Genomic DNA, 15,844 nt, shown 5'->3' on the forward strand with positions numbered 1-15,844 from the left:
GAGCTGCCCGCGGAGCATTGGGCACAGCGGTGCCACGTACCTGCACCTTGCCTTCTCCAGGGGGGTATGCACTTACTGTATGTTATGTGATCACTTTGCAGATTTTTGGAAACCTTCATCTAGAGAATTAACTTTATGACCCAAGAACACACAAAGATATGTACCCAGGAGAATCCACCCACCATGGGCCATTAATAATGCCAGCGTCTGGATGGCAGCAGGGGCCGACTGCCTCCTCTGCACCAGTATAGCTACGCCCCTGGCATCATCTGTATACTGGTATATACACACTCCACCATGATACAGAAAGAACACAAAAACTTCAGAACGATGTCCATTCCCTGCCTGGGGGGCTGCTGATGCCCCCTGTGAACAGAACCACAGCACTGGTAATTCACTGACCCTACAGAGTCATGTTCTTAGCTCCAGATTTAGGCGACTACATGATCGTCACAGTCACAATCTGACCAGCCGGAAATGGCTGATAACAGGGGGAAATAGAGGGCATGTTCTGGTGCAGGGTGAATGTGGGTCTGGGGACTGCAGGATGCCATGAGTTCACATCAGTATAATACAAGGCCATTATAATCCTCGGGGGTGATGTCTAGTGCCCCCCACCATTACACCCGTCTGCACCCACGCCCGCCACGTCCTCACCTTGATGCTGCGATCTCGGCTTTCTGCTTGGCAATGTTACTCGCCCTCTCGGCTTGCTCCACGGCTCGGTCCACCTTCTCTCGGATCTTGCTGGCTCGGAGAGGGATCAGGTTCTTCCTCTTCCCACTCACAAGGACATTTTGCTTGTACTTCCCTTCCTCCTTCGTTCCATCGGGATAAGTCATGCATCCGTACCCGTGCCGCTTGTTGTTGGCCCACTCCCCCTCGTACTTTAGACCGTCCGAGCGCTGACTTACTCCGAAACCAGAGCGCTTGTCGTGCTTCCATTCCCCCATGTAGACCTCGGTGGTGGTGGCATCGATGTCGTCCTCGATCACCGACAGCTCGGTCTCGGCCTCGCCCAGGCTGATGGTGGAGTTGATGTCGCTGGCGGTGGAGCTCACAGTGCTCATGCCGGCTTCACTGCGGAACGAGCTCTGTTTGCTCCGCTGGCTGGCGAGGGAGCTTTTCGATTCGGACTTGCGGAGCTTCAGGCCGCTGAGGATGGACCTCCTGAAGATTCCCTTCTTTTTGTTCTTTAACATCTCGGCGTCACTGTGGGCCATCAGCACAAACCCCCCTCTAGAGACGGCAGGGCTGCCAGCCACCCCGCAGGAGGCATCCGGGTGCATCGCTGTCCCATTGGTGTGCTCGCTGCGGAGCGAGTTTATAGAGGTCCGAAGGGGGGACCGGATAATGGCGGCCATTCCATATGGGACGCTCTGGCGCACTCCGTAGCCCTGGCGTATTCCAGCCGCCCACTGACCTTGGTAAGTACCTGGAAGAGACAAAAAAAGCGGCTTAGGATCTCATCATGTATCCAAGTTATTAAGTATGAAAAAATCTCAGTTTGAACTCATTTCCTTCAAGGATAAAAACCCCGAAGGCAGCGCTGATCTCATCTCCGAGTCACACACAAAAGAAATGAGAAGAGAACAACGGAAACACAAAAACACGACCGGACTGCGGCGATGTAATATCTGCCGAATCTTCAGAAGGAAATCACAAAGATACACAGCTCCAAACCCTCAGCATTATCATAGTGAAAGGACACATGCTTACTACTTCCATTCACCACGAGGGGGAGCCCACTACCTACAGATTTATACAGTCACCACTAGGGGGAGCTCACTACAGATTTATACAGTTACCACTAGAGGGAGCCCACTACCTACAGATTTATACAGTCACCACTATGGGGAGCTCACTACAGATTTATACAGTTACCACTAGAGGGAGCTCACTGCATACAGATTTATACAGTCACCACTATGGGGAGCTCACTACCTACAGATTTATACAGTCACCACTAGAGGGAGCTCACTACATACAGAATTATACAGTTACCACTAGGGGGAGCTCACTACAGATTTATACAGTTACCACTAGAGGGAGCTCACTACATACAGATTTATACAGTTACCACTAGAGGGAGCTCACTACATACAGATTTATACAGTCATCACTAGGGGGAGCTCACTACATACAGATTTATACAGTCATCACTAGGGGGAGCTCACTACAGATTTATACAGTTACCACTAGAGGGAGCTCACTACATACAGATTTATACAGTCATCACTAGGGGGAGCTCACTACATACAGATTTATACAGTCATCACTAGGGGGAGCTCACTACATACAGATTTATACAGTCATCACTAGGGGGAGCTCACTGCATACAGATTTATACAGCCACCACTAGGGGGAGCTCACTACATACAGATTTATACAGCCACCACTAGTGGGAGTTCAGTACATAGATTTATACAGTCACCACTAGGGGGAGCTCACTACACACGTATGTTGAGCCACCACTAGGGGGAGCTCAGAACAGGATATTATCATATATCTCTGTATACAGGGGGCTCCCCCTAGTGGTGGCTGCAGACAGGATCTTATCATGTATCTCTGTATACAGGGAGCTCCCCCTAGTGGTGACTGCAGGCAGGATCTTATAATATATCTCTGTATACAGGGAGCTCCTCCTAGTGGTGGCTGCAGACAGGATCTTATAACATATCTCTGTATACAGGGAGCTCCCCCTGGTGGTGACTGCTGACAGGGTCTTATCATGTATCTCTGTATACAGGGAGCTCCCCCTAGTGGTGGCTGCAGACAGGATCTTATCATGTATCTCTGTATACAGGGAGCTCCCCCTAGTGGTGGCTGCAGACAGGATCTTATCATGTATCTCTGTATACAGGGAGCTCCCCCTAGTGGTGACTGCAGGCAGGATCTTATAATATATCTCTGTATACAGGGAGCTCCTCCTAGTGGTGGCTGCAGACAGGATCTTATAACATATCTCTGTATACAGGGAGCTCCCCCTGGTGGTGACTGCTGACAGGATCTTATCATGTATCTCTGTATACAGGGAGCTCCCCCTAGTGGTGACTGCAGGCAGGATCTTATAATATATCTCTGTATACAGGGAGCTTCTCCTAGTGGTGGCTGCAGACAGGATCTTATCATGTATCTCTGTATACAGGGAGCTCCCCCTAGTGGTGGCTGCAGACAGGATCTTATTATGTATCTCTGTATACAGGGAGCTCCCCCTAGTGGTGGCTGCAGACAGGATCTTATCATGTATCTCTGTATACAGGGAGCTCCCCCTAGTGGTGGCTGCAGACAGGATCTTATCACGTATCTCTGTATACAGGGAGCTCCCCCTAGTGGTGACTGCAGACAGTATATTATCATGTATCTCTGTATACAGGGAGCTCCCCCTAGTGGTGGCTGCAGACAGGATCTTATGTAACTTTGTATACAGGGAGCTCCCACTAGTGGTGGCTGCAGACAGGATCTTACCATGTATCTCTATATAAAGGGAGCTCCCCCTAGTGGTGACTGCAGACAGGATCTTATCATGTATCTCTGTATACAGGGAGCTCCCCCTAGTGGTGGCTGCAGACAGGATCTTATGTATCTCTGTATACAGGGAGCTCCCCCTAGTGGTGACTGCAGACCGGATCTTATGTATCTTTGTATACAGGGAGCTCCCCCTAGTGGTGGCTGCAGACAGGATCTTATCATGTATCTCTGTATACAGGGAGCTTCCCCTAGTGGTGGCTGCAGACAGGATCTTATGTATCTCTGTATACAGGGAGCTCCCCCTAGTGGTGGCTGCAGACAGGATCTTATAATATATCTCTGTATACAGGGAGCTCCCCCTAGTGGTGGCTGCAGACAGGATCTTATAATATATCTCTGTATACAGGGAGCTCCCCCTAGTGGCGGCTGCAGACAATATATCATGACGCTTTTCATGTACAGGATTTGGAGCTCTGTATGAGACAAACCAAGTTCTAAGTAAAACAGCTATAAAAAAAATGTGGACTATATTTTCCATATTTTGTGATAAATTAGTGCAAACAATTAATAAACAGGGTGTTTGTCATTGGAGCCATTTGGAATCATTACAACAATAAAGCCCATAAATGTTATGCATCGATCTTACAAGACAAAGAGCAGATAATGCCACTCTAGGATACAATCTGATCCTTCTGATCTTAAAGAATCCTGCCTGACTACATGGAGATGAACGTGACACGACAAGGCCTTAGGAATAAACATGGATCCAGATGTGGTGGCAGCTCGGCTGAGACTTGTAGCAATGCAAACACTTCATCTAAGTACTGGGGAGCGGCTGCAGTTGCGGCTGTTTGTGCAGACTGTTCCCCACATCCCATCCCAGAGGGCTCATCTTAATTTGCAGATCAAACTTGTCACAAGGTTCCTTTCTGCAGCTGAACAGGTGTTGGCAAAAAGAGAAGATGCATCTGAAGAGCGTGGAGTTCAGTGTATGCAGGAACGGGGGGACGAGACCCTGATCACAAGTCCTTGAGTCGCCCGCTAATGTCACACAGCTAAAACTTCTATCCTCATATGCATCATTACTGTATCAGGGAGACTAAGGAGGCATCACTACAATCTGGGGGCACAAAATGGGTCATTACTACTGCGTGGGGGAACTAAGAGGTGTCACTGTCGTAACGGAGGCACTAAAAGAGCATCATTACATAAGGGAAACAGAGGGAACCACCACTGTGGGGGCACCAGGACGCGTTGCAACTGTGCGGGGGCACCAAGGGGCATCGCGACTGTGCGGGGGCACCAAGGGGCATCGCGACTGTGCGGGAGCACCAAGGGGCATCGCGACTGTGCGGGAGCACCAAGGGGCATCGCGACTGTGCGGGAGCACCAAGGGGCATCGCGACTGTGCGGGAGCACCAAGGGGCATCGCGACTGTGCGGGAGCACCAAGGGGCATCGCGACTGTGCGGGAGCACCAAGGGGCATCGCGACTGTGCGGGAGCACCAAGGGGCATCGCGACTGTGCGGGAGCACCAAGGGGCATCGCGACTGTGCGGGAGCACCAAGGGGCATCGCGACTGTGCGGGAGCACCAAGGGGCATCGCGACTGTGCGGGAGCACCAAGGGGCATCGCGACTGTGCGGGAGCACCAAGGGGCATCGCGACTGTGCGGGAGCACCAAGGGGCATCGCGACTGTGCGGGAGCACCAAGGGGCATCGCGACTGTGCGGGAGCACCAAGGGGCATCGCGACTGTGCAGGGGCACCAAGGGGCATCGCGACTGTGCGGGAGCACCAAGGGGCATCGCGACTGTGCGGGAGCACCAAGGGGCATCGCGACTGTGCGGGAGCACCAAGGGGCATCGCGACTGTGCAGGGGCACCAAGAGGTGTCGCTATTGAAAGGGAAGCAATACAATGGCATTAACAACATGTGAGGGAAACTAAGAGGGCATCAGCTCTTTGAGGGTACTAAGTAAGCCAGCACTTCTGGTTGGGTTAAAAAAAACGAGTCATGACTAAAATCTGGGGGCTCAAAATGGGTCATTACTATTGTGTGGGAAGCTTATGGAAGCAATACTACAGGGTGGGGGCATCACTATGTGTGGGCAGCAGGGGTCTCCTTATTGTGCGGATGCACTAATAGGTCATTCTTACTGCATAAGGGGCCAATATATAGAATCATAGAATGGTAGAGTTGGAAGGGACCTCCTGGGTCATCTGGTCCAACCCACTGCTCAAGGCAGGATTCACTAAATCATCTGACAGATGTTTGTCCAGCCTCTGTGTGAAGACGTCCATTGCAGGAGAACTCACCACCTCTCGTGGCCGCCTGTTCCACTCATTGATCAACCTCACTGTCAAAACGTTTTTTCTAATATCTAATCTGTGTCTCCTCCCAAACAGTTTCATCCCATTGCTTCTAGTCTTTCCTTGTGCAAATGAGAATAAAGATCCTTCTACAATGTGACAGCCCTTGAGATATTTGTAGACGGCTATTAAGTCTCCTCTCAGTCTTTTTTTGCAGCTAAACATCCCTAAATCCTGCAACCGTCCTCACAGGACATGGTTTGCAGACCGGTCACCATTCTGGTCGCTCGTCTTTGAACTTGCTCCAGTTTGTAGATGTCTTTTTTTAAAATGTGGTGCCCAAATCTGCACCCAGTATTCCAGATGAGGTCTGACCACAGAGGAGTAGAGGGCAATAATGACTTCACGTGATCTAGACTCTATGCCTCTGTTAATACATCCCAGAATTGTATTTGCCCTTTTTGCTGCTGCATCACACTGTTGACTCATGTTCAGTCTGTGATCTATTAGTATACCCAAGTCTTTTTCACATGTGCTGTTGCTTAGCCCTATTCCTCCCATTCTGTATATGCTTTGTTTATTTTTATTGCCCAGAACTATATACATAGTTCCCTCCCTGGTCTCTCTATTAGGGCAGCATTACTGCATGGTGCACAAAGAGGGGTACTCGTACTGTGTGGGGCACTAAGGTGGCACTAGCAGTGGTCTGTGGCAAATAGGAACACATGGCCTACTTGTATTTTTTGTAACCTCTGGACTAAGCCTCCCATGGAGCTGGGAAATAATCTCTCAGATATGGATTGCCCTCAAATCTAGCTACACCCGAGATGTGCGATGAGGTTTACCAGAAATACCAAGTGGCACCCAGGGATGACCATGTAGCTTACGCACGTCTGCCAGTATGTACAGAGGAGGCGGCGACCCATATGTGTGGTCGTCCAGCAAAAAATATTGCCTCCTGTGAGATGACCTGTTGGTGGTCTACATCTATCCCACTGCTGTCATTAAATCCATGTAGGCAACACAAGTGTCTCAAACTATCCTTGCCCAGGAGTCCTTCAGTTTACGGTCAGCTCCTGCATTGGAGGCCATATTGGATTTTCACCAAAGGTTTTCATTTCTTTTACAGGTGACTGGGGGGGATTTTATTTTGGCACTTGGAGTCACATTATAAAGGAACTACAAGAGCGTGGGTATAATACGGCTCAGCCCCAGAGAATAGACAAGACGCTAAACACAGGATAAAGCTCCAGAGAATCAGAAGCTTGTTCCTGCCTCCGATTCCTGAAATGATCGGCACCCAGCACCTTGTAAAGCCCAGGAGACCGTCCACAGAAATCAGCATCATCGGGGGCAGATGCTCTAGAGATGCGGGATCTGCAGAGAGATGCCCCCACAATCTGCGGCACAGGCGATCTGCGTCCATTAATCATTACTGAGGCACGTTCCCCACTACCGCTTTCCCAGACAAAGGCCAATCCCAAGGGGAAGCCAACAATCTGCACAGCACAGCCCGGATCCATCCCACATCACAGGCCGCAGATCTGCACGCTCAATACTATCCTCCAAAAGAGACATTTTCCTTACTTGACAATTGTGAGTCACACATTTAACGCCTTGTGTGTCCCGTAATAGCACAAGTGTGAGGAGTGAACACTCCGGAGATCGCGCTCCGCATTATTTATATCCCGCATTATGCAAAAAGTCACTGCAAGCTGAATTTAAAGATTGAGCAGTTGGATGGAGAGCAATCACCTGCAGGAAGCCGAGGGGGGGGGGGGTTGGGAGTGCAATCATCTGCCTTAAGCCATGGGGGGGGGGGGGAAAGTGCAATCATCTGCCGAAAGCTGAGGGGGGGGGGAGTGCAATCACCTGTCGGAAGCCGAGGGGGGTGCAATCGCCGGCCAAAAGCCGAGGGAGGGGGGGGGGGGGGGGTGAAGAGTCCACCGGAGGCCGGGGGGGAGGGAAGTGCAATCACCTGCAGGAAGCCGAGGGGGGGGGGTGGAGTGCAGTCACCTGCCGAAAGCTGAGGGGGGAAGTGTAATCACCTCCCGGAATCCGAGGAGAGGGGGGAGGGAAGTGCAATCACCTGCCGAAAGCCGAGAGGGAAGTGCAATCACCTGCCGGAAGCCGAGGGAGAAGTGCAATCACCTGCCGGAAGCCGAGGGGGGGTGCAATCAAAAGCCGGACGCCGAGGAGGTGAAGTGTAATCACCTGCCGGAAGCCGAGGGGGGGAGGGAAGTGCAATCACCTGCCAGAAGCCGAGGAGAGGGAAGTGCAATCACCTGCCAGAAGCTGAGGGGGGGGTTAGGTGCAATCACCTTACGGAAGCCGGGGGAGGGAAGTGCAATCACCTTCTGGAAGCCGAGGGGGAAAGGGCTATCACCTGCCGGAAGCCAAGGAGAGGGGGAGGGAAGTGCAATCACCTTCTGGAAGCTGAAGGGGAAGTGCAATCACCTGCCGGAAACCAAGGGGGGAAGTGTTATGACCTGCCGGAAGCCGAAGGGGAAGGGGGGAGTGCAATCACCTGACGGAAGCCGAGGAGAGGGAAGTGCCATCACCTTCTGGAAGCCGAGGGGGTAGGGTTGTGCAATCACCTACCGGAAGCCGGGGAGTTGGGAAGTGCAATCACCTTCTGGAAGCCGATGGGGGAAGTGCAATCACCTGCCGGAAGCTGGGGGGTAGGTGCAATCACCCGCCGGATGCTGAGGGGGGAAGTGCAAACACCTGCAAGAAGCCGAGGGGGGGGAGTGAAATCACCTGCCAGAAGCCGAAGGGGAAAGTGCAGACGCCTGCTGGAAGCCGAGGGGGAAGTGCATATGCCTGCCGGAAGCCAAGGAGGGGGAAGCACAGTCGCCTGCCCGAAGCAGAGGGGGGAGGGCAATCACCTGCACGGGAAGGTGGGGGGACAGTGCATTCACCTGGCAGGAGCGGAGTGGAAAGTGCAATCACCAACTGGGGGCAGAAAAGAATGCAATCACCTGACAGGAATGGGGGGGAAGTGCAATCACCTGCATGGGAAGGTGGGGAAACTGCAATCATCTGCAGTAAGCAGAGGGGGTAGTGCAATCACCTACACGGGGGCAGTGGAATCACCAGCACAGAAAGATGGGGAGATCACCAGCCTGTGGCAGAGGGGGTAAGTGCAATCACTAATATAGGAAGGTGGGGGGAGCAGTGCAATCCTTTCTTCGGGGGAAGGGGGGCAGGGCGTGCAATCGCCAAGGGGGAGGTGGAGGGTAGTGTGCGCAACCACCTACATGGGAAGAGGGGGTGCAGTGTAATCACCTGCTGGAGGGTGGGGGGCGGCAGTACAGTGATTACTTGGAATCTGCCAAGTCTTTTACTTTGGGATCTTCTTTGCACAATGAGGAGCTCCGCCATAACTTGAGCAAACCACACTTTACTGGAACAGTTCCCCCCAATGTCCCTACTGCACTGACTCACTGCGTACTCATTGTGCTCATATTAAGCAGTTGATGAATAAATCAGGTCACTGACTGTTTCCATTTTAGATCTTTTTTTTGTTTGGATTTTTTCATTTTTTTAAACAGCAAAAATAGAACTTTTAAATTTGGAACAGTCAGATTGTGAAACTGCAGAATACAAGTGGGATTAACACAGTCACTCACATCTTTTATCAATGTCTGGTGAATGGACACGACATCACAGATCTCTCAATGTAGCACCCCACAACAGCCCCGGGGGCATCACAGGTCCTATGTATGAAGGCGAGACCACGAGATACGGCGCTACCAGCAGTCTACACTGAAATTACACCAAGGAGGAAAAGTGGGGAATGATTAAGATTCAAGGATAGATATGTCACCGATTTGTAACCTCTAGAGCATTATCAGAACTTATGGATTTCTCCAATCCGGAGTCTGAGCCTCGTACAGAAATCCAGGCGCCTCTGGCCTCAGCTGCTGTCACTGAGGTCATTAATAATCGTCTACGGAAGGATCTGCCCCTGAATGTACAAATCATCAAGATCTACTGCTGGCAGCTCCTCTGTAACCACTGACCAATAACGTCCCCAATGGGCTCGATGGAAACAAGTCTGGAGAAGCTGCCGGCAGCTTCTGTGTAATCACCGACCAATGACGTCCCCGATGTGGTCGATGGAGACAAGTCCGGAGACGCTGCTGCCACGGGAGGAGATTTAGTCCACGTAGGGCGCTCACAGTGCGAGGAACAGGAGACCTGGAGTTGTCGAGTTGAAAAACCGCTCCTGGGACACTGGAGAAATGGCCACACCACCACTTCAACCACTAAATCAATGTAACGCCGAGCTGTTAATGCACCTGGAGACTAGAGGGGTCCGGACATAATCCTGGCAGGAGGACTGGTGTGATGTTCCCTCGTGAATGCTTCTTCATGGTTTTGCCCATGTGGTCTTCAGACCAATCGAGGATATCATTGCATCCAAGGCAAAAGTGAGACTCATCACTGAAAAGGACAGACCTCAATCTGCACCATAATGGCCTGGGGGAGCGGTGACGTGAAGTCAATAGACTCCTGTAGCAGGACTTCTGGCTCTTATCCTACTGTCATGCAGACGCCTCCTGATGGTTTGTGCAGACACTGAGGCCTTAGGCTCGTTATGTGATGTCTAACTTCATTTGATGCACAGACTGGACCAATCCGTTATCCAGTTTTCCAATATGACATCTCTAGGCCTAAACCTGCTCCCATGGCTGCAGTGTCTCCGGACTTGTCTCCATTGAGCACATCAAGGAGGTCATTGGTCGGTGATCACTCAGAAGCTACCGGCAGCGCATCCTGATTGTACAAAAAAATAAAAATCAGCGGCACAACCTTCCTCAGACGACCATTAATAACCACACTAAAAGCAACAGAGGCCCAAGGCTCAGACTCCAGACTGGAGAAATCCAGAGGTTGTGATAATGTTTCCATTTTTTTTTTCATTATTATTTACAGATCAGTGTTGTCTCTGTCCAGTGATTTCCATCATTGCACGACTTTTCCTTCTTGGTGTTGTAATCTCAAAGTTAAGAAGGGTATATAAATCACACTCCAGAGAAATTGCCAAGAATGCCTCCTATCCATCACCAGAGATCAGCGGTGACATCACTGAGAATGTCTCCTATCCATCACCAGAGATCAGAGGTGACATCACTGAGAATGCCTCCTATCCATCACCAGAGATCAGCGGTGACATCACTGAGAATGTCTCCTATCCATCACCAGAGATCAGAGGTGACATCACTGAGAATGTCTCCTATCCATCACCAGAGATCAGCGGTGACATCACTGAGAATGTCTCCTATCCATCACCAGAGATCAGAGGTGACATCACTGAGAATGTCTCCTATCCATCACCAGAGATCAGAGGTGACATCACTGAGAATGCCTCCTATCCATCACCAGAGATCAGCGGTGACATCACTGAGAATGTCTCCTATCCATCACCAGAGATCAGAGGTGACATCACTGAGAATGTCTCCTATCCATCACCAGAGATCAGCGGTGACATCACTGAGAATGTCTCCTATCCATCACCAGAGATCAGAGGTGACATCACTGAGAATGCCTCCTATCCATCACCAGAGATCAGAGGTGACATCACTGAGAATGCCTCCTATCCATCACCAGAGATCAGAGGTGACATCACTGAGAATGCCTCCTATCCATCACCAGAGATCAGAGGTGACATCACTGAGAATGTCTCCTATCCATCACCAGAGATCTGCGGTGACATCACTGAGAATGTCTCCTATCCATCACTAGAGATCAGCGGTGACATCACTGAGAATGCCTCCTATCCATCACCAGAGATCAGCAGTAACACCACAGATGTAGGATCAGGGGCAGCACTCACTAGACCATGGGCATCAGACATATCATGCAGGTTGAGGAGAAGATTGATCTCTCGGATTACAGGTTGAGGACAGAAGTGTGCTGCATATTCCTCCTCTGAACAGACATCACTAAGAGGATTATGTGATTTGAAAACACCTCTAAAAACAAATCACCTTCCTAAGCCCTCTAATCATGAGCAGAACGAGCCTTCCAGACAGTCACAGAGAAACATGAGGGACGATTCGCCCGGATTCTGTATGAATACTCCCCTAAACAAAAACTGTCATTTACAAAAGGTGCACGTGTCAAAAATTATTCAGTACATCATGGCGGCATGTGTGAACCCGGAATCTATGGAACTTGGGGAATTTAACAGTTTATGTAAATAAGGCTACGTTCACACTAGCGTTCGGCTAGTGTGCGTCGCGCTAGCGTCGGGCGACGCAGCGGCGACGCACGCGTCATGCGCCCCTATGTTTAATATGGGGGACGCATGCGTTTTTGCTTGTTGCGTTTTCCGACACGTGCGTCTTTTTTGACGCTAGCGTCGGACCAAGAAAACGCAACAAGTTGCATTTTTCTTGCGTCCGATTTTCGTCAAAAAACGACGCACGCGTCGAAAAACGCAGCGTTTTTGCGTGCGTTTGCACGCGTTTTTCGGTGCGTTGTGCGTCGAGTCGCCGACGCAGCGGCGCACAACGCTAGTGTGAACGTAGCCTTAAACATTTTCAGTCTCCAGAATTTTTTTTGCTCCCCGTTCCGGGCCTTGTTTTCCTTATCTAGGTGTTTCAGCTTAATTGATGATTTGTAACTTATCGAAATGTGGTACCATTTTGCGCGATTGCGCTCAGCGCCTGTAAGGGGAGATCTGCTGCTTTTCTGCACTTGAAGACTAAGGTGCAACATTTTAAAGCATCTGGTAAACATTTCCCATAAAATTGTAAAAAAATTTGTGTAAAAATTGGCAATGGGTACGGGAAGACATATACGAAAAGTTATTTTATAACCCTGCAAATGATTAATAGCGACGTCGGTCCTGTTCACACGAGTCAGACCTGACATCAGATCCAAAGACAACCTACATCCCCAATTTGGGTTTCAAGAACTCCGGGAGGATTTTTGGCAGAAGGAAATACAAAAATCCCAAAATGTTGTGGAAATAATTTGCATTGGGATTCCTCCACACAGACCCTCGGGGGTCCCCGCAGGACATGCGCCGTGTCATAAACCTGCGTGGTTCACCAGCTCGCGTTCCGCGGGTTTAGTATAAACTAGTTGAAGAGCCCGGCGTTACCCGTCATAGGAACTAACTGTGCTTAGTTATAACAAATTATGATTATACTAGATGGTGGCCCGATTCTAGCGCATCGGGTATTCTAGAATATCCATGTCCACGTAGTATATTGCCCAGCAACATAGTATGTTGCACAGCCCACGTAGTATATTGCACAGCCCACGTAGTATATTGCACAGCCCACGTAGTATATTGCACAGCCACGTAGTTTATAGCCCAGCCACATAGTATATTGCCCAGCCACGTAGTATATTGCCCAGCGACGTAGTATATTGCCCAGTCACGTAGTATATTTCCCAGCCACGTAGTATAGTGCCCAACCATGTAGTATATTGCCCAGCCACGTAGTATATTGCACAGCCCACGTAGTATATTGCACAGCCACGTAGTTTATAGCCCAGCCACGCAGTATATTGCCCAGCCACGCAGTATATTGCCCAGCCACGTAGTATATTGCCCAGCCACGTAGTATATTGCCCAGCGACGTAGTATATTGCCCAGTCACGTAGTATATTGCCCAGCCACGTAGTATAGTGCCCAACCATGTAGTATATTGCCCAGCCACGTAGTATATTGCCCAGCCACATAGTATATTGCCCAGTTCCGTAGAATATTGCCCAGTTACGTAGTATATTGCCCAGCCACGTAGTATATTGCCCAGCCACGTAGTATATTGCCCAACCATGTAGTATATTGCCCAGTGACGTAGTATATTGCCCAGCCACGTAGTATATTGCCCAGCGACGTAGTATATTGCCCAGTGACGTAGTATATTGCCCAGTGACGTAGTATATTGCCCAGCGACGTATATTGCCCAGCGACGTAGTATATTGCCCAGCGACGTAGTATACAGCACAGAGCCACGTAGTATATTGCCCAGCCACGTAGTATATTGCCCAGCCACGTAGTATATTGCCCAGCCACATAGTATATTGCCCAGCCACGTAGTATATTTGCCAGTTACGTAGTATATTGTCTAGTGACGTAGTATATTGCGCAGTCACGTAGTATATTGCACAGTGACATAGTATATTGCCCAGTGACATAGTATATTGCCCAGTCACGTAGTATATTGCCCAGTCATGTAGTATATTGCCCAGTGACGTAGTATACAGCTCAGAGCCACGTAGTATATTGCCCAGTCATGTAGTATATTGCCCAGTGACGTAGTATACAGCACAGAGCCACGTAGTATATTGCACAGCGAAGCAGTATACAGCACAGAGCCACGTATTATTTTGCCCAGCTAAGTAGTATATTGCTCAGCCAGGTTTGTCACAGATTAAAAAATAAACAAATACTCACCTTTCCGAGGGCCACTTGTAGTCCACAGCAGCTTCCAGTCCCAGGGTTGGTATGGGCGCAGGACCTGTGATGACGTCGCGGTCACATGACTGACGTCATGGCAGGTCCTTCTCCCATACCATCTTTGCCACCGGAACCAGCAAACGGATGATGGCGGCCAGCGCGAGCGACTACGGAGGGTGAGAATAGCAGGTTTTTGGTTTTTTTAAAATTATTTTTAACATTAGATTTTTTACTTTTGATGCCGCATAGGCAGCGTCAATAGTAAAAAGTTGGGGACACATGGTTAATAGCGGCGGTAACGGAGTGCGTTACCCGCGGCATAACGCGGTCCGTTACCGCCGGCATTAACCCTGTGTTAGCGGTGACCGGAGGGGAGTATGCAGGCGACAGGCACTGAATGCGAGGAGTAAGGAGCGGCCATTTTCTTCCGGACTGTGCCCGTCGCTGATTGGTCGCGGCAGCCATGACAGGCAGCTGGCAAGACCAATCAGCGAATGAATAACCGTGACAGACAGAAGGAAGTGACCCTTAGACAATTATATAGTAGATTGCACATAAAACATTTCACATCATAAATGCAACACTACAGATTTGTAACACAAATTAACTAAATGATTACCCAAGTATTGATAGTATTTTATTTTCAATTCATTCAAGAGCCTTTTGATAAACAACATTTCTTGTTTTTTCCATCCGGTGCAAAGATGAACATTGCCCAAGCAGCTGTCATTGGTGTATTGCATTGTTGATTTAGATGAAGGAATGGAGGGTACACCTACTAAATTTGCTAATGACACACAGCTAGGAGGGATAGCTAATACTAGAGAGATAATATTAAACTGGGACAGTGGGCAGCAACTAACAGAATGGTTTTTAACAAGGAAAAATGCAAAGTACTACATCTGGGCAATAAAAATGAAAAAATCATATAAAGAATGGGAGGAATAGGGCTAAGCAACAGCACATGTGAAAATTTTCTTGGGTATACTAATAGATCACAGACTGAACATGAGTCAACAGTGTGATGCAGCAGCAAAAAAAAGCAAATACAATTCTGGGCTGTATTAACAGAAGCATTGAGTATAGATCACGTGAAGTCATTATTGCCCCCTACTCCTCTGTGGTCAGACCTCATCTGGAATACTGGGTCCAGTTTTGGGCACCACATTTTAAAAAAAGACATCAACAAACTGGAGCAAGAGAAGAGCAACTAGAATGGTGACCGGTCTGCAAACCATGTCCTGTGAGGAACGGTTACAGGATCTGGGAATGTTTAGCTGCAAAAAAGAAGACTCAGAGACTTAATAGCCGTCTACAAATATCTCCAGGGCCGTCACATTGTAGAAGGATCATCTTTATTCTCATTTGCACAAGGAAAGACTAGAAGCAACAGGATGAAACTGAATGGGAGGAGACACAGATTAGATATTAGAAAAAACTATGACAGTTAGGGTGTGTGCACACGTTGCGGATTCAGTGCGGATTTTTCAGGGCAGATTCTGAAAAATCCGCAGGTAAAACACCCTGCATTTAACCTACGGATTTACTGTGTTTTTTGTGCGTTTTTCACATGCGTTTTCACACCTGCGGATTCCAATTATGCAGCAGGTGTAAAACGCTGCGGGATTCGCACAAAGA

At 49.4% G+C, this 15,844-nt stretch overlaps 1 protein-coding gene across 1 annotated transcript in view; it reads right to left on the bottom strand.

The window, feature by feature from the left end:
- Positions 1 to 15,844, bottom strand: part of JPH3 (junctophilin 3) — an 83,104-nt gene that overhangs the window by 46,478 nt on the left and 20,782 nt on the right. The window contains exon 2 of the mRNA XM_069739407.1: positions 658 to 1,435. Coding sequence (XP_069595508.1) covers positions 658 to 1,435 — 778 coding nt within the window. The remainder of the gene's footprint in view (positions 1 to 657; positions 1,436 to 15,844) is intronic.

This window comes from Ranitomeya imitator, chromosome 9 (genome assembly GCF_032444005.1).
Source record: "Ranitomeya imitator isolate aRanImi1 chromosome 9, aRanImi1.pri, whole genome shotgun sequence".
NCBI lineage: Eukaryota > Metazoa > Chordata > Amphibia > Anura > Dendrobatidae > Ranitomeya > Ranitomeya imitator.